General features: G+C 41.9%; 1 protein-coding gene and 1 pseudogene across 6 annotated transcripts in view; both read left to right on the top strand.

The window, feature by feature from the left end:
• The window catches only part of LOC124009370 (ras GTPase-activating protein nGAP-like), a 98,497-nt gene extending 94,088 nt beyond the window's left edge, over positions 1–4,409 (top strand). For all 6 annotated transcript variants that reach the window (XM_046321141.1, XM_046321138.1, XM_046321139.1 and 3 more), the window contains one exon: positions 3,336–4,409. In XM_046321141.1, coding sequence (XP_046177097.1) covers positions 3,336–3,503 — 168 coding nt within the window. In that variant the 3' untranslated portion in view covers positions 3,504–4,409. The remainder of the gene's footprint in view (positions 1–3,335) is intronic.
• Positions 4,410–4,774: 365 nt separating this feature from the next.
• On the top strand, positions 4,775–24,632 carry LOC124010085 (annotated as a pseudogene).
• The last annotated feature ends 1,235 nt before the right edge of the window (positions 24,633–25,867 follow it).

Below are 25,867 nucleotides of genomic sequence, written 5' to 3'. Positions count from 1 at the left end.
GAATGAATGTTTACGCGCCTGCTTCTGCCTACCACCGCTCAGTCAGATACTTGTATGCTCAGTCGGATTATATGCAACGCAGGACACGCTAGATAATATCTAGTAATATCATCAACCATGTGTAGCTAACTAGTGATTATGATTGATTATGATTGAAGTTTAACTAGCTAGCAACTTACCTTGGCTTACTGCATTCGCTTAACAGGGGCGGCAGCGTAGCCTAGTGGTTAGAGCGTTGGACTAGTAACCGGAAGGTTGCGAGTTCAAACCCCCGAGCTGACAAGGTACAAATCTGTCGTTCTGCCCCTGAACAGGCAGTTAACCAACTGTCCCTTGGCCGTCATTGAAAATAAGAATGTGTTCTTAACTGACTTGCCTAGTTAAATAAAGGTGTAAAACAAATTGTCAAAATCGGTGTCCAAAAATACCATTCCGATTAATCGGTCGACCTCTAATGCAGAGATCCTCCGTTCACCCACTCTGCGTCTCACAAAGACACGGCGGTTGGAACCAAAAATGTCTAATTTGGACTCATCAGACCAAAGGACAGATTTCCACCGGTCTAATGTCCATTGCTCGTGATTCTTGACCCAAGCAAGTCTCTTCTTCTTATTGGTGTCTTTTCAGCTATTTGACCATTAAGGCCTGATTCACGCATTCTCCTCTGAACAGTTGATGTTGAGATGTTACTTGAACTCTGTAGCATTTATTTGGGTTGCAATTTCTGAGGATGACAACTAATGCTCTGCAGCAGAGGTAACTCTGGGTCTTCCTTTCCTGTGGCGGTCCTCATGAGAGCCAGTTTCATCATAACGCTTGATGGTTTTTGTGACTGCACTTGAAGAAGCTTTCAAAGTTCTTGACATTTTCCGGATTGACATGAGTAATGATGGACTGTCATTTCTCTTTGCTTATTTGAGCTGTTCTTGCCATTATATGGACTTGGTCTTTTACCATATAGGGCTATCTTCTGTATACCAACCCTACCCTGTCACAACACAACTCATTGTTAAGGAAAGAAATACCATAAATACATTTTTAACAAGGCACACCTGTTAATTGAAACGCATTCCAGGTGACTACCTCAAATCAAATGTTATTAGTCACAAGCGCCAAATACAACAACCTTACAGTGAAATGCTTACTTACGATCCCCTAACCAACAGTGCAGTTTCAAAACAATATGGATAAGAATAAGAGAGAAAAGTACAAGTAATTAAAGAGCAGCAGTAAAAAATAACAATATATACATGGGGCTGCTGGTACAGAGTCAATGTGCAGGGGCACCGGTTAGTTGAGGTAGTATGTACACGTAGGTAGTGCTATTAAAGTGACTATGCATAGAAGACAAAAAGTCTGGATAGCCATTTGACTAAAGGTTCAGGAGTCTTATGGCTCTGGGTAGAAGCTGTTATTAAGAAGCCTCTTGGACCTAGACGTGGCGCGCCGGTACCGCTTGCCGTGCGGAAGCAGAGAGAACAGGCAATGACTAGGGTGGCTGGAGTCTTTGGCAATTTTTAGGGCCTTCCTCTGACATCACCTGGTATAGAGGTCATGGATGGCAGGAAGCTTGGCCCCAGTGATGTACTGGGCCTTACGCACTACCCTCTGCAGTGCCTTTCGGTCGGAGGCTGAGCAGTTGCCATACCAGGCAGTGATGCAACCAGTGCTCTCGATGGTGCAGCAGTAGAACCTTTTGAGGATTTGAGGACCCATGCCAAGTCTTTGTCTCCTGAGGGGGGAATAGGTTTTGTTGTGCCCACTTCAAGACTGTCTTGTGTGCTTGGACCATGTTAGTTTGTTGGTGATGTGGACACCAAGGAACTTGAAGCTCTCAACCGGCTCCACTGCAGCCACGTCGATGAGAATGGGGGCGTGCTCGGTCCTCTTTTTCCTGTAGTCCACAATCATTTCCTTTGTCTTGCTCACGTTGAGGGAGAGGTTGTTGTCCAGTCACCACACTGCCAGGTCTCTGACCTCCTCCCTATAGGCTGTCTCATTGTTGTCGGTGATCAGGCACCAAGCCCTGTGTCATCTGCAAATTTAATGATGGTGTTGGAGTCGTGCCTGGCCGTGCAGTCATGAGTGAACAGGGAGTACAGGAGAGGGCTGGCACGCACGTAGGTGTTCCTTTTGTCCATGTGTTAAAGGGCAGTGTGGAGTGCAATAGAGATTGCATCATCTGTGGATCTGTTTGGGTGGTATGCAAATTGGAGTGGGTCTTGGGTTTCTAGGATGATGGTGTTGATATGAGCCATGATCTTTCAAAGCACTGGCTACAGACATGAGTGCTACGTCTCGGTAGTCATTTAGGCAGGTTACCTTAGTGTTCTTGGGCACAGTAACTGTGGTGGTCTACATAAAACATGTTGGTATTACAGACTTGTACAAGGAGAGGTTGAAAATGTCAGTGAAGACACTTGCCAGTTGCTGGCAAGTGTCTCAGTGCCGATGCAGCCTGTAATCCATGGCTTCTGGTTGGGGTATGTATGTACTGTCACTGTGGAGACGACATCATCGATGCACTTATTGATGAAGCCAATGACAGATGTGGTGTACTCCTCAATGCCATTGGAGGAATCCCGATACATATTCAAGTCTGTGCAAGCAAAACAGTCCTGTAACTTAGCATCTGCTTCATCTGACCACATTTTTAGTGATCTACTCACTGGTGCTTCCTGCTTTAATTTTTGCTTGTAAGCAGGAATCAGGAGGATGGAATTATGGTCAGATTTGCCAAATGGAGGGGAGGGAGAGCTTTGTATGTGTCTCTGTGTGTGGAGTAAAGGTGGTCCAGAGTTCTTTTCCCTCTGGTTGCACATTTAACATGATGATAGAAAGCTGGTTGAGAGAATGTCAAGAGTGTGCAAAGCTGTCATCAAGGCCAAAAGTGGCTACTTTGAAGTATCTCATAAAATATTTGTATTTGTTTAACACTTTTTTGATTACTATTTGATTCCATATGTGTTCATAGTTTGTTTTCACTATTATTCTACAATGTAGAAAATAGTTTTAAAAAATAAAGAAAAACCCTGGAATGAGTAGGTGTGTCCAATCTTTTGAATGGTACTGTTTATAAAAAAAATATGTTTTCGTTTTAAAAACAAACATGATGCAATGCTTGGATATGAGTTTTATCTATAATTTTGGCTGGTAAACAAAAACTATTTCAGTGAGGTATATTTCAGACTTTGCTTGTGATATTTGAATTTCACCATCTACATAGTAGTAATCATCCTTTAGCTTATCCTGCTTATTCATTCTCCAATGTAAAATGAATGTTTTCCTCTCTTTCTCACTCCCTCCCTCTTTCCCTTCTCTCTTTCTCTCTTCAGGAGAAGAGGATAAGCTCCCTGGATGCAGCCAACTCTCGGCTGATGAGTGCCCTGACACAGGTGAAGGAGCGCTATAGCATGCAGAACCTGCGCAACGGCCTCTCGCCAACCAACCCCACAAAACTGTCGATCACTGAGAACGGAGAGTTCAAAAACAGCAGCTGCTGATTTAGTCAGATAATGTGAGATGGTGTTATGGTCACACTCTCTCCATGCACACAGACCAATTACCTGTGGCTCTACAAGGAATGTCTAGATATGAATGTAAATAGCTTGTATCTTGCATTGGTTGTGTACAGAGATGATACTGAAAGACGTGTCTTTTGAAGACGTGAACAGGGGGATCAACTGTTGTCATGAAATAGCGAATTGTTGTTTTATAAATGACATTCCCATATGCAGACAAATGCAGTTTTAAAAAGATTTGAAGTATTCTCTAATTAAGAGATGATATATTGAGTAGATGTACATATCAAATGGGTTTGTTTAAATAAATAAGCACATAGTGAGCAGTTATAGCTCTAAAAACATAGTCATGAGAGGAATGGAAGGGCAAAATAAACCAAAAAAAAAACGTTATGCACTGTTTTTCTAACCCTACTTTAAAAAAATATTTTTAACTTCTGTTTTTGTCATCTTAAACTAGGGGTTGCATTGGTTTTGATTGTCTGATTTAGAGTATATTGGGACTGCTGCTTGCCCGTCGTTATCTGAAACCATAGGCCTTTGAGTTCAGGTTCTTACGGCCTACTGGATCTTCAAAACAAAGTGTCTGCTCACTCCCACCTTGCCACAGAATAGCAAATGTTATTTATTTCTGTACCTTCTACTGGCACGCCTTCAAGATCCCATGAGAAGATGTTCAACATGACAGCCCTCCTGACTTTGTACAATTTTCTATTTCATGTCAATAACTACTGTTTAAGAGTCTGTTTTCTGTTCTCACCCATCCAACCTCTCCCTAGGCACACACTTTTTTGTTGCACAAAAATCTATGAACTGGTGAATGTCAATGATAGCTTATCTGTCAGTTGTTGAACGTTGTTGAGAATAAAAACTGCCTGTAACATTGTGGATGTTTTGCATTCGTGACTTTAATATGGTTTGTAATTCAACTACTGCTGATGCACATGCATATTTGCAGTGCTCGACTTTGGCAGTGCTTGTGCTACTGCACCTAAAATATTCCTTGCACCCCAAAATGATTACCGGCACCTATTTCAGTCCAAGTCAAACACTGCATATTTGTGGAGTCATTACATAAATCCACTTAATAAAGATTTTGTTATTGTTACTTTGTAAAATGTGACTTGATTAGTGAACTACAGTTAGTAGAACAGAGTATAACAAAAAAAAATACATGTCAGCTTGATTGGAAGGCCTCAATGACCAATCAAATGTGGTAGATTTAAATTTAGGCAGACTGGTTGCCACAGCATTGGTTGTTACCCACATCGCTCTCGGTCTGGGATTTTGAGTCCGGCAACAAGTCATCGTTCTGCCCATAGAGATCCTAATGACTAATTATGTGGTCCTACTGCCAGGGGGCTCTCTGGCTGGGAGCCACGTATGCGCCCCAGACAACGATTCTCCTCTTCCTCTCTGGCCCCAGTTCGTGCTCATAACATGTCTGCCGGCTGAATGGTTTGTTTTTGCTAGCCGGCTCGTTTGAAGAAAGTATCTGGTGGAGCTTGACTGGGTAAGATGAGCAACGTACAAATACAATTTGTACTAATTGTGTCATGCATTTAGCTAGCTGGTCATATCCATAATTTCCATGCAACATCCGTTAACGTTAGTACAGAAGCGTAATCTTCTAAACGAGCTAACATTTATTTATTTTTACATTTTTATATTTATCTTTCAGCTAACGTTAGCCTAGCTGGCTAGCTAGATTACGTATACCGTATTTTTGGGGGGCTGACCTAACTACCTATACATGCATTTTGATGTAGCCTGCGTCGAAAATAGCATGGATTTGGATTTGATTTTCTGGTGCTTTCATTCACACGTTTACCTGCACTCTCACTGGCTAGAATGGTCCCACCTGATCTCGCTTCCCCTCTCGTCTGCCTTCCATATTTGAGAACACATATTTCCATTGTTTGAGCTGTCATAAGACTATCTTGTCAATATATTATTATTTGTGGGTCAGTCACGGCCAATTAACCCTGCTCCAACGGATATCCACAAATCCGCCATGGCAGACATCAAGAACTTACTGTATGCTTGGTGTGGGAAGAAGAAACTTACACCCAGCTGTGACATTCGAACAGCTGGAAACCGGCAGAAGTTTCTGTGTGAGGTCAGTTGTGTTCTTTAAAATGTGTCTGCATCAGCAATGATCTGGTAAATAACATTCATATTTTGACCTCTTCCAAGGTTCGTATTGAGGGATTCAACTACACTGGAATGGGAAACTCCACCAATAAGAAGGATTCCCAGGCAAATGCTGCCAGAGACTTAGTCAATTATCTTGTCTGGAGCTGGAGAAATGAATGCAGCTGAAGTCCAAGCCCTTGGGGTCCGCTATTAACATATTACACCTAATGCTTTTTTATCATTCAAGATATAACATTTTGTCATGCACATGTGCATAAAAATACTTTTCATATTTATAGGTAAGTGTACCTGAGCCTAGCTGTGGGGGAGCAGGGGGTGATAAAGGCAACGTCGGCTTTGGAAGTCTTCCTCCAAGTGCACCTCACCTGGTTGTGAAAGCTGAACAAGGTATTGTTTTATTTAACTAGGCAAGTCAGTTAAAGAACAAATTCTTATTTACAATGACGGCCTAGGAACAGTGGGTTAACCGCCTTTTTTTAGAGGCAGAACGACAGATTTTTACCTTGTCAGCTCTGGGATTCGGTTACCGGCCCAACGCTTTAACCACTAGGCTACTTGCTGCCCCACTAGACTGACTTCACCAAGTCCTGTATAGTCTGTTTTGTGAACTCTCGTTATATGGTGTCATAACTCATCTTGATGTTTAACTGTTGCTTCAGCGAATGCACCTTCTGGACCATTCCCAGGTGTCACTGGTTTGGGATATTCGGGAGGTGATAGCGGAGGCAATTATTCTGGGGGTTCTGGAAACAGCAATGCTCCATGGGATCGTGGGGACAATCTAAAGGACTACAAAGAGAGATGAGCAAGAGGCACAGGCAGTAGGACCTGTCAATTCACAATATTTATAAAGTGTTGTGGTTTCATGTCTATCATTAGCTATGTTTATGCTGAATTACATTTAATAGGCAATGCATTTGTAGTAATTCATGGTCTTCACACATGTTGTATTTTAAACTTTGACATGTTTATTTTCCCCTTCAAGACTCTCTGGAGTCTGAGGAGGTAGATCTGAATGCAGGACTCCATGGCAACTGGACTTTAGAGAATGCCAAAGCCCGTCTGAACCAGTTTTTCCAGAAGGAGAAGAATCAAACCGATTACAAATACAGCCAAGTTGGGCCTGACCACAACAGGTCAGGTGGATATTTCAGCCTGGAAGTTGATCAGCTAGCCTGGTGGAACCAGCCTGAACTATGGTGTACCAGGCTGGTTCCAATTGGCTAGTGATCAAATTGTATTTGTCACACGGCCGAATACAACTGGTGTTGCCCTTACAGTGCAATGCTTACTTACAAGCCCTTAACCAACAATATAGTTTAAAGAAAATACCTAAAAAAAAGTAAGAGATAAGAATAACAAGTAATTAAAGAGCCGCAGTAAATAACAATAGGGTTAGGGTTAGCGGGTACCAGTACAATGTGCGGGGGCACCGGTGTCAAGGTAATTGAGGTAATATGTATATGTAGGTAAAGTTATTAAAGTGACTATGCATCTATAGTAACAGAGAGTAGTAGCAGCAGCACGTGAGGGGTGGGGGCTTCCTCTGACACCGCCCGGCACAGAGGTCCTGGATGACCTCAACCAATACCTTGTACAATATTGATCCTATTTGAATTTAACTGGACTAAGTCATTCTTAATATAAAAAGATGTGGACATGTGATGCCAGAATTCACAACATTACTTGTCAAGACAAGGTATCCTTTAGGCTGCACTAAAGTTGTCACATGGTTGCATCCACAATGGGGTATGGAATGGGCAGAGTATTGTGTGGTTTTGATTTCTGGTGTTACTTGTTCCACTAGGGGTGGGACAGTCTGGCTGTGGTGATCAGGTTGATTGTTGATTGACGTCTGGTAGAAAAACATACTGGCCCCCTCAAATTCTCATCAGTGGACAATGGACTTGTCAAGTTCTGAGGCCAGTTGGTCCAATGTTTGATACATGTTTTATCAACTGTAAAAGCATGACAGTTACACATCATTCTGAATTCAGATACATTAGGCTTTGTAACATTATGGATGATGGGATTTTTTCACTTCTACTTTAGGAGCTTTATTGCTGAGATGCAGTTGTTTGTTAGACAGCTTGGTAGAAGTAAGTACCGACTTTTTCAGTCAACTCAAACTGAATTGTCTATCGGACGTAAACTGCTTTGTTTAAATGTTTGTAGATGTCTCAGAAATATTTGATATTACCAAGTTCTGGAGAAAAATGTAAGCGATGACAAAATTGTTTAGTGCCTCTCTGGAGATGACAAGTAAGACTTCACATGCTGAGTAAGAAATACATTTGAATTTGTTTTGTAGAGATAATTGCCTGCGAGCATGGCTCTAACAAGAAGCTGGCGGCCCAGTCCTCTGCGCTGTCTATCTTCCGTCAACTTTACCATCTGGGTGTCATTGAGCCTTATACTGGCATGACTAAGAAGAAAGAGGGGGAAATTGTAAGTAAAGTGTTTTACTGCTGAAAAAAAAATAGTTTCACTTTTTGGAGTACATTTGTTTAATAATACGACGTCTTCATGTTGTATGGTTTGTGTTTGTTCACCTTATTTCAACATCTGTCTCAAGGTTACAACAAAGTATGCAGCAAGTCTTTTTTTAACCCTAGAGTTGAACCTTGGTGTCTTCACAGTTGGAAGCTTTTGAGGTGAATGTGGTGGATGATCTGCAACATCAGCAAAAGAGTATTGCCCAAGAACTGGGTGTTGTAATTCCACCTCCAGTAAGTCTAATTTATATGATTACATTTATTAACCTTTATACAGTTTCAATTAGTATCTGACCTGTGGCACAGAAAAGCAAGGTACTGTATGAGATTGATTTGAGTATGACTTTGAATATGAGGATGGAGTTAAACATTTTGCCTGTCCCCCGCCACCTGATCCAAGTACCCCAGTGTCCCTAGTCCAAGGGAAGATGGCTGTGTTTGAGCCCTCCCAGAGACAAACCTTGGCTGTGGTGGTGCCCTGGTCCCCCTCCGCAAGTTAACTGGAACCCCTGGACCAGCAGCAATATCGACGAGGGCCCACTAGCATTTGTGAGACAGACTTGTTTCTAGCTGTACATTTACTAAAAAAAATGCAACAATATATCTGTATTTTCTGTGGTTATTCTCTTCATTATGTGTCCTTACTTTCTCTAAAGTAAAGCAGTCTATTTTGTCTTGGTAGACCTGCCATCCCATCTAGAAGTATCATTCCCATTTCCCCCTAGTGCACCCCAGAGCAAATCAGCGCTGACCTCCAACATGAGCTGACCTGTCAATTGGAACAAGATCAAAGCCTACAGAAGGTGTTGTTGCCGTGACTTACTAGCTATTATCTTGATTTAGTGTTAAATTATGGTCTGTTATGTCTGACTGACATGCAAAATCTTGTCTCCTAGGTCATTGGGGAGTGAGATGGGCTTCCAGTGAAGAATTTTTAGAGGGAGATCATGTCTGCTGTTCAGGGTAACTCAGTGGTGATTATTCGAGGGGTGACTGGCTGTGGCAAAACCACCCAGGTTCCCCAGTACATCCTGGATCAGTTCATCAAGAGTGGGAGGGCGTCCGACTGTAACATTATTGTAACCCAGGTAAGACTCAAAATGAAATATGATTGGACTTCCTTGTTTGTGATAAGATAATGACTTTGTCTCCTTGGGACATTTTGGCAGTGTGTAAACGTTAAAAGATATTACAAACAGAAACACAGGTCCAGGACATGTTCTGTGACATGAATGTACATAGAATGTAAAAGTGCAGATGGCTTAATGACTGACTGCTTTATCACAGTGTCCTCCTTCCCTTCTTTCTCAGCCCTGGCGTATCAGTGCAGTGTCTGTGGCAGAGCGTGTTTCCTACGAGAGAGGAGAGGATGTCGGTAAGAGCTGTGGGTACAGTGTCCGCTTTGAATCCATCCTCCCATGGCCACATGCCAGCATCATGTTCTGCACTGTTGGTAAGTGTCTCTCATATCCTAATTTCTCATTCATACATTAGGTGCTAATACAGCCTGGATGTAAGCATTGCAGAAGTAGGGCTGTCCCAGACAAAATAAAATCTTGGTCGACCAAGAGTGAAACATTTCTTGTGAAATGTTTAAACGTGTATTTTTCCATATACAGACACATCCTATGTGTTTTAATCTAATCAACTGTATGCACTGTTTGTCTTATGCTTTAAGCAAATTGTTTGATGAAATAATTAAAAAACACAAATGACTAGAGGGAGTCTGACCGCAATTGATTTGATTGTGCCGGGCCTGGCTCAGACAGCGAGTGACTGGGTGACTAGCACCCGTTTTTTTCTCTCTATTCCCTGCTGCAGCGACCACCACGATACACAAACTTTTGTGTTGCTGAAGCTGCGACATAATTACAGCCATTTCTGACTGAAAAGTACTGTTACCGAAATCCCTAATTTGTTGTTTTGGAAAAACATTCCCTATTCCCTCAAGCCTTGCTCTCTTTACATGACACATATACGCATCTCATGCACGTGACCAATAGGGCCTGACCTTTTAGCCTTTCATAATTACATCGATAAATAGGTTATAACAAACTCTGAACACTGTAATACATGTGACAGAAAAATTGGAATCAGAGGACGTGACAAATAAACTCAAAACGGGGGAAGGTTTATTGGTTGTTCCGGGGGTAAAGGGAAGTCAGATGTGTGGCATAAATTTGACTAGTTGTGGAAAGTACTGGAGATCAAGAAAGGTAAGGAGCAAACGCTTCGTGCATATTGTGTGTGCCAAACTGGTGCTGTTAGATTACAATATAATTTTCATGACCGTTTCGAACAATGTAAACAACACCAAATAAATTCTATGCATAACAGAGAGTCTGATGTAAAACCTTTTATTACAGCAAAGATCAAAAACAGTTGCATTCATTTGTGAATGCAATATCCGAAATGGAGCGCTTTTGCCCTATTTATTGTGTACACTAATTATTCAATGGTCGCTTTATTTTACTTTAAAACTAAAATTCTTGATTGCATTTCAAATCATGATTGACTCGTATGCTGTGTAATGACATGAATGAATAAAAGATTGATTGATACAGTAGCCTATATAATTGAAATATAGGCCTAAGTAAGTTATGGTATTAAGACTAAACTATACAAGGCTGCTATACTAAGCTTACTAATGATAATAACATTACTTATTATAATGATGATAATAATAGCAATATTAACAAGAAATAGATCAAGGAAATACTAGGGTTATTATTATATATTTATTTATTTTTGGAACAGTGTAAACAACACTAAATCAATTAAAAATAATACCAGAGAATTAAGTTGGGGTTTCCTCTCTCCTCACTTTTCTTACGTAATATAACCATATACAATTTCAGTAGCACATGTCTTAGACTGATGGACTGTACCATCCCCATGGTTACACAATGGATCAGTCCACTCAGACGGTCACGAATCAGACAGGTGTCTTGAACACCATGATCTTTTTCTTTTCTTTTGCTACTACTCGACTAAAGAAATCTAAGAAACAGCCTATCCACCAAACAATCGATCATTCGACTAAATGGGGTCGGCCCTAAGCAGAAGACGCATTGAATTGTTTTGATATTGTAATGTTAATATACAGTGCCTTCGGAAAGTATTCAAACCCTTGACTTTTTCCACATTTTGTTACGTTACAACCTTATTCTAAAAGGGATTCAATTGTTTTTCCCCATCAATCTATGTACAATACCCCATAATGACAAAGAAAAAAAGGGGTTTTAGAAAAAGAAAAAAAAATGGAAATATACATTTACATAAGTATTCAGACCCTTTACTCAGTATGTTGTTGCGATTGCTGCCTCAGGTCTTCTTGCGTATGACGCTACAAGCTTGGCACACCTGTATTTGGTGATTTTTCTCCCAGTTTTCTCTGCAGATCCTCTTAAGCTCTGTCAGGTGGATGGGGAGCATCGCTGCACAGCTATTTGCTGTTCTTTCAAGAGATATTTGGTCTGGTTGAAGTCTGGGCTCTGGCTAGGCAACTCAAGGACATTCAGAGACTAATCCCAAAGCCATTCCGGCGTTATCTTGGCTGTGTGCTTAGGGTCATTGTTCTGTTGGAAGGTGAACCTTCGCCCCAATCTGAGGTCCTGAGTGCTCTGGAGGAGGTTTTCATCAAGGATCTTTCTGTACCTTGCGCCGTTCATCTTTGACTAGTCTCCCAGTCCCTGCATCTTTGCCTCGATCCTGACTAGTCTCCCTGTCCCTGCCGCTGAAAAACATACCCACAGCATGATGCTGCCACCACCATGCTTCACCGTAGGTATATGGCGCCAGGTTTCCTCCAGACGTGACGCTTGGTGTTCAGGCCAAAGAGTTCAATCTTGGTTTCATCCGACCAGATAATCTTGTTTCTCATGTTCTGAGTCTGTAGGTGCCTTTTGGCAAACTCCAAGTGGGCAGTCATGTGCCTTTTACTGAGGAGTGGCTTATGTGGGGCGGCAGGGTAGCCTAGTGGTTAGAGCGTTGGACTGTCGCAAGTTCAAATCCCCGAGCTGACAAGGTACAAATCTGTCGTTCTGCCCCTGAACAGGCAGTTCCTAGGCCTTCATTGAAAATAAGAATGTGTTCTTAACTAACTTTCCTAGTTAAATAAAGGTACAAAAATAAAGGTACAAAAAAAATGTCTGGCCACTCTACCATAAAGGCCTGATTGCTGGAGTGCTACAAAGATGGTTGTCCTTCTGGAAGGTTCTCCCATCTCCACAAAGGAACTCTAGAGCTCTGTCAGAGTGAGCATCAGGTTCTTGGCCACCTCCCTGACCAAGGCCCTTCTCCCCCAATTGCTCAGTTTGGCCGGGCGGACAGCTAGGAAGACTGCTAGGAAGAGTCTTAGTGGCTCCAATTTTTTTCTCCATTTAACAATGATGGAGGCCACTGTGTTCTTGGAGACTTTCAATGCTGCAGACAATTTTTGGTACCATTCCCCAGATCTGTGCCTCGATACAATCCTGTCTCGGAGCTCTACGGACATTTCCTTCGACCTCATGGCTTGGTTTTTGCTCTGACATGCACTGTCAAGTGGACCCTTATATACAGTTGTGCCTTTCCAAATCATGTCCAATCAATTTAATTTTCTACAGGTGGACTCCAATGAAGTTGTAGAAACATCTCAAGGATGATCAATGGAAACAGGATGCACCTGAGCTCCATTTCAAGTCTCATAGAAAAGGGTCTAAATTCTTATGTAAATGAGGTGTTTTTTAAATTTTCTATAAATTTGCTAACATTTCTAAAAACCTGTTTTTGGTTTGTCATTATGTGGCATTGTGTGTAAATTTCGGAGTTTTTATTTCATCCATTTTAGAATAAGGCTGTAATTTAACAAAGTGTGCAAAAAGGGCTGTCTGAATACTTTCCGAAGGCGCTGTATAGCGTAAATTGATCTGTATTGCTCTATTTCTAGGTGTGTTATTGCGGAAGCTGGAAACAGGTATTCGTGGGATCAGCCATGTGATTGTGGATGAAATCCACGAGAGAGACCTCAATGTGCGTATAGCTGATGATCCCCCAAATCAGAATCCTTAGGGGCAGTTATACAGATTGAGCCTAGCCCTGGACTAAAAAGTTCACTAAATGGAGAATCTACATTGATAATTCTTTGTAGTCCAGGACTAGACTTGATCTGTGTCTGGGAAATCAGCCCTCGGTGTACTATATATAGAGTAACTGTTTACTTTTCAGAGACTTACTTCCTCATGGTGGTGCTGAAGGATGTGGTCCAGACATACCCAGAAGTGTTTATCATACTCATGTCTGCCACCATCGAAACCAACATGTTCAGAGAGTACTATTTCAACTGCCCCGTCATCGAGGTGTATGGCCGCACATTCCCAGTACAAGATAGGAGAGCTCAGTCAAATGGAGCTTGCACACTTTCTTAAATCAATCTAACCTTTATATGATCTAGTTTATGGGCTCGTAATGGACAGGTCTAAGGTGTTTCTAGCAAAGTTTCAATCTTTTCCAGAGTACTATTTAGAAGATTGCATTCAGATGACTCATTTTATTCCTCCTCCGAATGATAGAAAGAGGAAGGAGGAGATGAAGAGGTATTGGACAATAATTTGTCCTCAGTATTGAGCACAGATGACCATTTCATTTAACCACAGTTTCTTGTTCAATGGAAGTGTGGTCTTTGTATATGTTTGACTTCCTCTTGTTTGTCACAGGCCAACTGTAATGTGATATGTGGGCCAGATTTCACCCCAGAGACAAAGCGCTCCATGGCCAAGATGAATGAGAAGGAGACTCCCTTTGGGCTGGTGGAGGCCCTGCTGAAGTACATTGAGACCCTCCAGGTGGCCGGGGCGGTGCTCGTCTTCCTGCCCGGCTGGAACCTCATCTACTCCATGCAAAAACACCTGGAGATGAACTCACACTTTGGTGTGTATTCTCGCTACTAGTCCCTTGTTTTACCATGAAAAATGCTATTGGTCACGATATTTGTATTGATATCAACAAATGCATCGTCATTTTAGTCTCAAATCTCCCATTTTTCTGCCATATACATGCTGTTGGTCCTAATTGTAATGATAACAGTATATTGACTTGTTATTCATTTGGTTTAACCCAGGAAGTCAACGGAACCTGATTCTAACGCTCCACTCTCAGATCCCCAGAGAGGAGCAAAGAAGTGTATTTGATCCTGTGCCTGAAAACATCACCATGGTCAGTCAGTCAGGCGTCCTAGGGTTTTTCCTGTATTGGTGTTTAATGTTGCTTATGTGTTCTTTATTTTTGATGTTATTAATATTTTATCCTTTTCAGGTGATCTTGTCAACAAACATCGCATTACCATCAATGATGTAGTATACGTCATCGACTCTTGCAAGTAAGTGCTTCTCACTTGATATACTGTACTTTGTGATCTGCTTTAATTAGATTAATTTTCATTGTATTGTATGGGTGTGTAGCTACTAATGACTAGGGTTGAATGGTGGAAACCGGGTTACCGGAATTTACTGCCCTAGACCACTCCCCTTTCCCGGGATAAATAACTTGAATATCGTTGCTGTAAATCCGTGCACGCGTGAGCACTCTCTCGCAGTCTTGCTTTATTTACTCAATTCAAATTGCATCCGAAATAGATAATCCTGTTCTAGATTATGTATGTGTGTATACAGTGGGGCAAAAAAGTATTTAGTCAGCCACCAATTGTGCAAGTTCTCCCACTTAAAAAGATGAGAGGCCTGTCATTTTCATCATAGGTACACTTCAGCTATGACAGACAAAATGAGAGAAAAAAAATCCAGAAAATCACATTGTAGGATTTTTAATGAATTTGCAAATTATGGTGGAAGTATTTGGTCAATAACAAAAGTTTATCTCAATACTTTGTAATATACCCTTTGTTGGCAATGACAGAGGTCAAACGTTTTCTGTAAGTCTTCACAAGGTTTTCACACACTGTTGCTGGTATTTTGGCCCATTCCTCCATGCAGATCTCCTCGAGAGCAGTGATGTTTTGGGGCTGTTGCTGGGCAACATGGACTTTTAACTCCCTCCAAAGATTTTCTATGGGGTTGAGATCTGGAGACTGGCTAGGCCACTCCAGGACCTTGAAATGCTTCTTACGAAGCCACTCCTTCCTTGTCCGGGCGGCGTGTTTGGGATCATTGTCGTGCTGAAAGACCCAGCCACGTTTCATCTTCAATGCCATTGCTGATGGAAGGAGGTTTTCACTCAAAATCTCACGATACATGGCTACATTCATTCTTTCCTTTACACGGATCAATCGCCCTGGTCCCTTTGCAGAAAAACAGCCCCAAAGTATGATGTTTCCACCCCCATGCTTCACAGTAGGTATGGGGTTCTTTGGATGCAACTCAGCATTCTTTGTCCTCCAAACACGACGAGTTGTGTTTTTACCAAAAAGTTCCATTTTGGTTTCATCTGACCATATGACATTCTCCCAATCTTCTTCTGGGTCATCCAAATGCTCTCTAGCAAACTTCAGACGGGCCTGGACATGTACTGGCTTAAGCAGGGGGACACGTCTGGCACTGCAGGATTTGAGTCCCTGGCGGCGTAGTGTGTTACTGATGGTAGGCTTTGTTACTTTGGTCCCAGCTCTCTGCAGGTCATTCACTAGGTCCCCCCGTGTGGTTCTTGGATTTTTGCTCACCGTTCTTGTGATCATTTTGACCCCACGGGGTGAGATCTTGCGTGGAGCCCCAAATCGAGGGAGATTATCAGTGGTCTTGTATGTCTTCCATTTCCTAATAATTGCTCCCACGTTTGATTTCTTCAAACCAAGCTGCTTACCTATTGCAGATTCAGTTTTCCCAGCCTGGTGCAGGTCTCCAATTTTTCTTCTGGTGTCCTTTGACAGCTCTTTGGTCTTGGCCATAGTGGAGTTTGGAGTGTGACTGTTTGAGGTTGTGGACAGGTGTCTTTTATACTGATAACAAGTTCAAACGGGTGCCATTAATACAGGTAACGAGTGGAGGACAGAGGAGCCTCTTAAAAAATAAGTTACAGGTCTGTGAGAGCCAGAAATCTTGCTTGTTTGTAGGTGACCAAATACTTATTATCCACCATACTTTGCAAATAAAATCATTAAATATCCTACAATGTGATTTTCTGGATTTTTTTTTCTCATTTTGTCTGTCATAGTTGAAGTGTACCTATGATGAAAATCACATGCCTCTCATAGTTTTAAGTGGAAGAACTTGCACAATTGGTGGCTGACTAAATACTTTTTGCCCCACTGTGCGTACATGCATACATACGTACATTGGCATTCTCTCAACCAGCTTCATGAGGAATGCTTTTCCAACAGTCTTGAAGGAGTTTCCACATATGCTGAGAACTTGTTCGCTGCTTTTCCTTCACGCTGCAGTCCAACTCATCCCAAACCATCTCAATCGGGTTGAGGTCAGGTGAGGTCATCTGGTCATCTGATGCAGCACTCCATCACTCTCCTTGGGCAAATAGCGCTTACACATCCTGGAGGTGTGCTGGGTCATTGTCCTTGTTGAAAAACAAATGATAGTCCCACTAAGTGCAAACGAAATGGGATGGTGTATAGCTGCAGAATGCTGTGGTAGCCATGCTGTTTAAGTGTGCCTTGAATTCTAAATAAACCACAGGCAGTGTCACCAGCAAAGCACCCCACACCGTCACACCTCCTCCATGCATTACGGCGGGAACCACACATTCAAAGATCATCCATTCACCTACTCTGAGTCTCACAATGACACAGCGGTTGGAACCAAAAATCTCAAATTTGGACTCATCAGACCAAAGAACAGATTTCCACCGGTCTAATGTCCAATGCTCATGTTTATTGGTGTCCTTTAGTTGGTTTCTTTGCATTTATTTGGGATGCAATTTCTGAGGCTGGTAACTAATGAACTTATCCTCTGCAGCAAGGTAACTTTGTATCTTCCTTTCCTGTGGTCGTCCTCATGAGAGCCAGTTTCATCATAGCGCTTGATGGTTTTTGCGACTACACTTGAAGAGACTTTCAAAGTTTTTGACATTTTCAGGATTGACTGACCTTCCCGTCTTAAAGTAATGATGGACTGTCGTTTATCTTTGCTTAGTTGAACTATTCTTGCCATAATATGGACTTGGTCTTTTACCAAACAGGGCTATCTTCTGTATACCACCCCAACACAACTGATTGGCTCAAACACATTAAGAAGGAAAGAAACTCCACAAATTAACTTTGAACAAAGCACACCTGTTAAGCTGGTTGAGAGAATCCCAAGAGTGTGCAAAACTGTCATCAAGGCAAAGGGTGGCTACTTTGAATAATCTCAAATATATTTTGATTTGTTTAACAATTTTTTGGTTACTACACTATTCCATATGTGTTAGTTCATGGTTTTGATGTCTTCACTATTATTATACAATGTAAAAAAAAAATAGAAAAACCCTGGAATGAGTAGGTATGTATAAACTTTTGACTGGGTACTGTATTTCAAAATGAAAATCAAATGTACTAGCCTAACTTTGTAGGCCGCATGTGCTGCACCAGAATCACATGTTCTCTCCCTCCTTTGTCAAGGTTTGAACGATGTGCATATTCCAGTCCATATAATACATTACAGTAATCCAGTTCCCACTCACAAGGATTAGCCTACTGGAGCTAGTTTCAGTTATTTACCCAAGACTGCATATACAGTGCCTTCGGAAAGTATTCAGACCCATTTACTTTTTCCACGTTTTGTTACGTTACAGACTTACTCTAAAATTGGTTAAATAAATGTTTTCCCTCAATTTACACACAATACCCCATAATGACAGAGCGAAAAAATGCACACAAAAAACGAACTCTTATTTATGTAAGTATTCAGACCCTTTACTATGAAACTTGCAATGGCGTTCAGGTGCATCCTGTTTCCATTGATCATCTATGAGATGTTTCTACAACTTGATTGGAGTCCACCTGTGGTAAATTCAATTGATTGGACATACACCTGTCTATATAAGGTCCCACAGTTGACAGTGCATGTCAGTGCAAAAACCAAGCCAGGAGGTTGACGGAATTGTCCGTGGAGCTCCGAGACAGGATTGTGACGAGGCATAGATCTGGGGAAGAGTACCCAAAAACTTCTGCAGCATTGAAGGTCCCCAAGAACACAGTGGCTTCCATCATTCTTAAATGGAAGAAGTTTTGAACCACCAAGACTTCCTAGAGCTGGCCACACTGCCAAACTGAGTAATCGGGTGAGAAGAGCCTTGGTCAGGGAACAGCCAAGTACCCGATGGGAGAACCATCTCTGCAGCACTCCACCTATCAGGCCTTTATGGTAGAGTGGACAGACAGAAGCCCCTCCTCAGTAAAAGGCACACGACAGCCAGATTGGCGTTTGCCGAACTGGGACGAATATTCAACCTTCCAAACAGGACAACGGCGCTAAGCACACAGCCAAGACAACGCAGGAGTGGCTTTGGGACAAGTCTCTCAATGTCCTTGAGTGGCCCAGCCAGAGCCCAGACTTGAACCCGATCAAACATGTCTGGAGAGACCTCCCTATCTAACCTGACAGCTTGAAAGGATCTGAAGATAAGAATGGGAGAAACTCCCCAAATACAGGAGTGCCAAGCTTGTAGTGTCATACCCAAGAAGACTCAAGGAGTGCTTCAACAAAGTACTGAGTAAAGGGTCTGAATACCTATGTAAGTGTGAAAAAATACTGTTTTTGCTTTGTCGTTAAGGGGTATTGTGTGTAGATTGATGAGGAAAAAAATACAATTTAATTCAATTTTAGAATATTGCTGTAACAAAATGTGGAAAAGGTTAAGGTCTGAATAGTTTTCCGAATGCACTGTAGTTAGCTACGCTTATGGGATTTTATTTTTCTGTTGTGCGTAATGTGCAGTAGCGTGCGTGTGTGAGTGTGTCAGATAACAGCACAATCATTTGGTATTTTTTGGGCTTGGGCTCATTAAATGTATTTAATGTATGGCTCAGTTAGTGTCAGGCTTAAATTTTCTATCAAAGCTCTAACAACCTCCAGACCCAGGCCAATTTTATATGCTTTATTATGCTTTTGAATGACACTTCCGGTTTTGGTAGGAAATATCGGGTTACCTGGGAGAAAAGTGATTTATTCTCGGGATGGAACGTTTGTAAAATACCAGCAAAATATTAAACCCTACGAATGACCGCCCATGATGGTGTGTTTTCTCTTAGGCAGAAAGTGAAGCTGTTCACGTCTCACAACAACATGACCAACTACGCCATGGTCTGGGGCTCCAAAACCAACCTAGAGCAGAGGAAGGGTCGGGCTGGCTTTATCTGTGTAGCAGAGCACGCTTTGACAAGTACGTCTCTGCACCGCAACCTTCATTGTATTGAAGAGATGCCAAACGTCTGGGCCTGTATTCAAAAAGCCTCTGAGTAGGAGTGCTGATCTCGGATCAGGTCCCCCCTTCCATGTAACATATTAATTATGAAATAAAAGGCTAAACTGATCAGCACTACAACTCTGAGCTGCTTTATGGATATGGACCCTGTTTATTCACTCTTACCCTTACTTGTATGTCAAACTATGAGTTGGATTTGAAAAACACAAGTGAAGAATGTATGTTTCTGTGCTTACCCTTTTCTTCATTCCAGACTGGAGACCCATAATGACCCCTGAGATATTCCGTACTCCTCTCCACGAGGTAGCCCTGAGCATCAAGCTGCTGAGACTAGGATCAATTGGCCATTTCCTTTCCAAGGCCATCGAGCCCCTTCCCCTGGAAGCGGTTATCGCGGCAGAAAACACACTGAAAGGTTAGTATTGTAGCTTTGACCTTAAAGCTAGAACCCTTAGTTGCTACATCCATTTTTGGACTGATAAATGAATGTCTATTAAACACATTGATTCTTACAGAATAAAACTATAATGTTGACATCATGGATGGTCAGTCCTTGCATCCATAGCTCTGTCTATGAATTTGAGTGGTTACATTTCTCCAGGCCCATCCATCAGCTTTATGCCAACAGAGGTGGGGTAACCGCTTTATTGTTTCTATTGAGGTTCTAGTTTTAATAGATTTGTTTTTTTCCCTCAAGTTCTAAATGAGACCCATTGTGGTAATCATTACCAACAACCTTGAATAGTGTTGGCATTTACGGTTCTTCAGTATTTTTCCTCTAGAACTGGATGCCTTGGACACCAATGACGAGTTGACTCCACTTGGTCGGATCCTTGCAAAGCTTCCAATCGAGCCACGGCTGGGAAAGATGATGATTATGGGCTGCATTTTCAAGTGAGTGCATGAATTTAGTAAAAATCCTTCCCTAAGATACTATTCACTATTGACAAACCGCTATACACATGCACTGTTTTGATTCCAATGAGAAATGGTTTCAGTAGTAGGTGCTTTCTCTGCTCTGCTTTCTAGTGTTGGAGATGCAGTGTGCACCATCTCCGCAGCGTCATGCTTCCCAGGGCCCTTCATCAACGATGGTAAGCGCTTGCACTACGTGCACCGTAACTTTGCTGGAACCCGCTTCTCAGACCACGTGGCACTGCTGTCAGTCTTCCAGGCTTGGGACGAGGTGAGTCCTGGCTTCATAGAAACATGCAACATGTACATCTAGAAAACAACCAATCCGCTCTTATGGATTAGAAAGAAACGCTCCTATTCTCTCTCACTACCTGGAAATGAAGGTTGGAAATGCTTGTTAACTTCATTGTAGAATTTGGAGGTGAGGATGCGGAGTGCAGATTCTGTGAACACAAGAGGCTCAACATGTCCACACTGAGGATGACCTGGGAGGCCAAAGTGCAGCTGAAGGAGATCCTCATCAACTCTGGCTTCGCTGAGGGTAAATTGTCTGTCTCAAATGCCCTATGGATCCTGGGCAAAAGTAGTGCACTTTATTGGGAATAGGGTGCAATGTGAACAACACAATTTGTGTAGCTGTATTGGCATCATTTACAATCACATCTGAAATAGTTTACTGTTTTTTTGTCTTTTTCTAAGAGTGCTTGATGACACAGATGTTCAACAACGTTGGACCTGACCGTGATCATCTCTCTCCTGACATACGGCTCCTCTCCCAACGTGTGCTACCACAAGGAAAAGAGGAAGATTCTCACCACTGAGGGGCGCAATGCCCTCATCCATATATGCTCTGTCAACTGCCCCTTCAGCAGCCAGGACATGACCTACCCATCACCGTTGTTTGTCTTTAGCGAAAAGGTAGGATCTCAAATTAGAAGTTGTCAATGTCTACATAATATGAATATACTGGTGTGTCATAGGTTTACTATGCTATAGGTTGTGTACCGGTTATTTATACGCTTAAATGTGAGCTAACGGGGTCACTCTGTCAGTGTTCGATGACAATTTATGATTGTAAATTGGTGTACAATTCAGTCTGACTGCACCAACCAGTTAACACTACTACTGCAGTTCATGACCACTCGTCTTTTGTTTTCCACCAGATCCGGACTCGAGCCATCTCCGCCAAAGGAATGACACTAGTCAGCCCACTCCAGCTGATCTTATTTGCCGCCAAGAAAATCACATCAAACGGGGAAATCATTGAGCTGGATGATTGGTGAGTGTAGCTACCATCTTTTAAAGTGGTGCAATAGTGGAAACATGTTTTTTTCCTGCATATTTACTTAGAATACTAAAAAGGGTTTTAGATTAAGCATAAATTGTGGGGTCAAGCAACTAAAACCACCACCGGTATTTACAGAATCAAACTGAAGATACCTCATGACGTGGCTGGTTGCATAGCTGCATTGAGGGCTGGAATGGAGGCCCTTGTTGTGGAAGTCATCAAAGACCCTGAGTACATCAGACAGCTGGACCCCACAAATGAGCGCATGCTCAACATCATCTGCCAAATCTCCAAGCCCTCCGCATCCGGCCTTAACCTCATGGTCAACAATCTACGGTAAGATCAACACGACTGACTTCTCAGCTCAGGGTAGTAGGAACATATCGAGATTATGTCCCAAATGGCACCCGTTTCACAACATAGTGCACTACTTTTGACCAAAGCTCTAGCAGCCATAGTCTGATAAGCATGACATACCATACATACTTGTAGTGGCATTATTGGATTAGTTTATGTAGGTTATCTGTGTAGGTTATCAACATTTGTGCACAGTATGATCTACTCCACTCAGTGAGTAGTAGCACAGCATATAACTTTTTTCAGTAGTGAAATACAGTGGGGCAAAAAAAGTATTGTCAGCCACCAATTGTGCAAGTTGTCCCACTTAAAAAGATGAGAGAGGCCTGTAATTTTCATCATAGGTACACTTCAACTATGACAGACAAAATGAGAAAAAAAATCCAGAAAATCACATTGTAGGATTTTTAATTAATTTATTTGCAAATTATGGTGGAAAATAAGTATTTGGTCACCTACAAACAAGCAAGATTTCTGGCTCTCACAGACCTGTAACTTCTTCTTTAAGAGGTTCCTCTGTCCTCCACTCGTTACCTGTATTAATGGCACCTGTTTTGAACTTGTTATCAGTATAAAAGACACCTGTCCACAACCTCAAACAGTCACACTCCAAACTCCACAATGGCCAAGACCAAAGAGCTGTCAAAGGACACCAGAAACAAAATTGTAGACCTGCACCAGGCTGGGAAGACTGAATCTGCAATAGGTAAGCAGCTTGGTTTGAAGAAATCAACTGTGGGAGCAATTATTAGGAAATGGAAGACATACAAGACCACTGATAATCTCCCTCGAACTGGGGCTCCACGCAAGATCTATAATAATAATAATAATAATAATATATGCCATTTAGCAGACGCTTTTATCCAAAGCGACTTACAATCATGTGTGCATACATTCTACGTATGGGTGGCCCCGGGAATCGAACCCACTACCCTGGCGTTACAAGCGCCATGCTCTACCAACTGAGCTACTCACCCCGTGGGGTCAAAATGATCACAAGAACAGTGAGCAAAAATCCCAGAACCACACGGGGGGGACTTAGTGAATGAACTGCAGAGAGCTGGCACCAAAGTAACAAAGCCTTACCATCAGTAACACACTATGCCGCCAGGGACTCAAATCCTGCAGTGCCAGACGTGTCCCCCTGCTTAAGCCAGTACATGTCCAGGCCCGTCGTAAGTTTTCTAGAGAGCATTTGGATGATCCAGAAGAAGATTGGGAGAATGTCATATGGTCAGATGAAACCAAAATATAACTTTTTGGTAAAAACTCAACTTGTCGTGTTTGGAGGACAAAGAATGCTGAGTTGCATCCAAAGAACACCATACCTACTGTGAGTCATGGGGTGGAAACATCATGCTTTGGGGCTGTTTTTCTGCAAAGGGACCAGGATGACTGATCCGTGTAAAGGAAAGAATGAATGGGGCCATGTATCGTGAGATTTTGAGTGAAAACCTCCTTCCATCAGCAAGGGCATTGAAGATGAAACGTGGCTGGGTCTTTCAGCATGACAATGATCCCAAACACACCGCCTGGGCAACGAAGGAGTGGCTTCGTAAGAAGCATTTCAAGGTCCTGGAGTGGCCTAGCCAGTCTCCAGATCTCAACCCCATAGAAAATCTTTGGAGGGAGTTGAAAGTCTGTGTTGCCCAGCAACAGCCCGAAAACATCACTGCTCTAGAGGAGATCTGCATGGAGGATGGGCCAAAATACCAGCAACAGTGTTTGAAAAACTTGTGAAGACTTACAGAAAACGTTTGACCTCTGTCATTGCCAACAAAGGGTATATAACAAAGTATTGAGAAACTTTTGTTATTGACCAAATACTTATTTTCCACCATAATTTGCAAATAAATTCATTAAAAATCCTACAATGTGATTTTCTGGAGAGAAAAAAAAATCTAATTTTGTCTGTCATAGTTGAAGTGTACCTATGATGAAAATGACAGGCCACTCTCATCTTTTTAAGTGGGAGAACTTGCACAATTGGTGGCTGACTAAATACGTTTTTGCCCCACTGTATGTCTGTTTTGAAAACCAAATACAGCTGGTTTACATATTTTTCTGTCTTTATCAGTTTTGGCGTTGGTCCACGTCCTCCTAAAATGGGCAGGTTTGATGGAAGTGGAGGAGTGTACAGAGGAGGAGGAAGTAACAGAGGAAGAGGTGGCGGAGTGTAGGTGGTGGATACAGGGGGTGTCAAGGATATTAGAGCATGTACATTTTTGGATGTTGTATATAAAAATGCATAATATGTTTGTTTATTTGACTGTAATATTAGAAAAATGTCTACGATGTTTTTGTTTTAGTTGTGCATTGTGTGACACCCCACCATCACCACTTTGAAGTCAAGGTTATTGGCCCACATATAATAATTTAACAATTTTAAGTCTTTGTTATATAGATCATCCATTCTCTGTATTATCTCTTAGACTGACTCATTGGATTAGTTAGCGTTAAATATTTAATTTCATGAGCTTCATTTTGTCAGTGATTTATATCTTAAAGATGATCATTAAGGAAATCAATTCAATAAAATACTTGTCTCCAACACCGCCAGATTTCCTTTGCATTTCCCCTGAAGGCACAAAAAGGAGCACCATTTCGAAAAAAAAAACATTTAATGAATTGTTCATATAAAGTGCACGTTTATTGGGCCAGTGCATAAAGAAAGCTTTTAACTTTACATTGAAATGGACATGAACACAAGAAAAATAATCGACTTAAGTAGTAACAGCTGTTACATGGCAAGATACTGAGCAAACAGCTACATTCAATAGTGAATTGTCTGTCAAAGGTCTGGTTACTTCAACTTGTTTTAACCATTGTGTACAACACATTTTCGCTGCAATCCTAGACTCAGGAATCCACCCACATTTTGTGCAGCAAGCCTACATTGCCCTTTGTGTTGTACTCCGGTTTGTTGGTGGTGATCTCCAAGCTGAGTTTCTGCAGGGCCTTGGAAAGATGATCTGTCTTGTTCTTGTCCCCACTGGCTGTCTGCTCCAGGTCCTCACTCACTTTGTACAGATTGTCAGGAACAAGAATGGTCACGCCATACCCGTTGGTTATCATGAATGTGGTTGTTGGGGCTGAGGGAGAAGCTGAATAGAAAGAACATTTCATGTTACTGATCAATTCTTGGTTTTCTACTTGAGTCGACATGAGTGAGGTTGTACACTATTTTCACTGAGGTGAAGCTTACAGCGTACACCTATTTAAATTAGGTCTGCTTTACTATGCCACATTTATTACACTTACTACAACACTAACACAGATTATCATGCTGCTGACAATCTAGGGTTCCTCCTAGCTTTAGTTGATTCATTTCCCCAGAATCACCACTTTCCCAAGAGAGTAAGCGGCGAAGGGAGAGGCTTTACTACACCCAAAATCTGTCCACAAAAACAGACCCACGAAGTGAGGATTTTTTGTATGGAGGTCAATGAGTGTTAAACAGTAATTGCCAATTTGCTAAGTAAGTCTTACTTGTCAAATAGAAGTTCCATAATGGTTAGGTTGATACGAATGCACTGATAAAAGTGGACGCACATGGCATTTTGACAACTTAAAAAAATAAAAAATAAACTTTAGGCGTTGTGCATGTTGTCATAGCGGACATCATGTATATAACCCGTTTTAGCATGGACATTGTCAGCGAGGACTTCCATAATTTAAAAGTAGTAAACTGAGTCGGGATTCCTATGAGTTGGGAGCAATCAGCCAATGAAGAAAATTGACAGCTTCAAAATGGAGATAGCCTCAATGGCGCTGCCCATGCTATCAAC

Source organism: Oncorhynchus gorbuscha, linkage group LG22 (assembly GCF_021184085.1).
Source record: "Oncorhynchus gorbuscha isolate QuinsamMale2020 ecotype Even-year linkage group LG22, OgorEven_v1.0, whole genome shotgun sequence".
NCBI lineage: Eukaryota > Metazoa > Chordata > Actinopteri > Salmoniformes > Salmonidae > Oncorhynchus > Oncorhynchus gorbuscha.
This window is presented reverse-complemented; position numbering and strand designations above follow the sequence as displayed.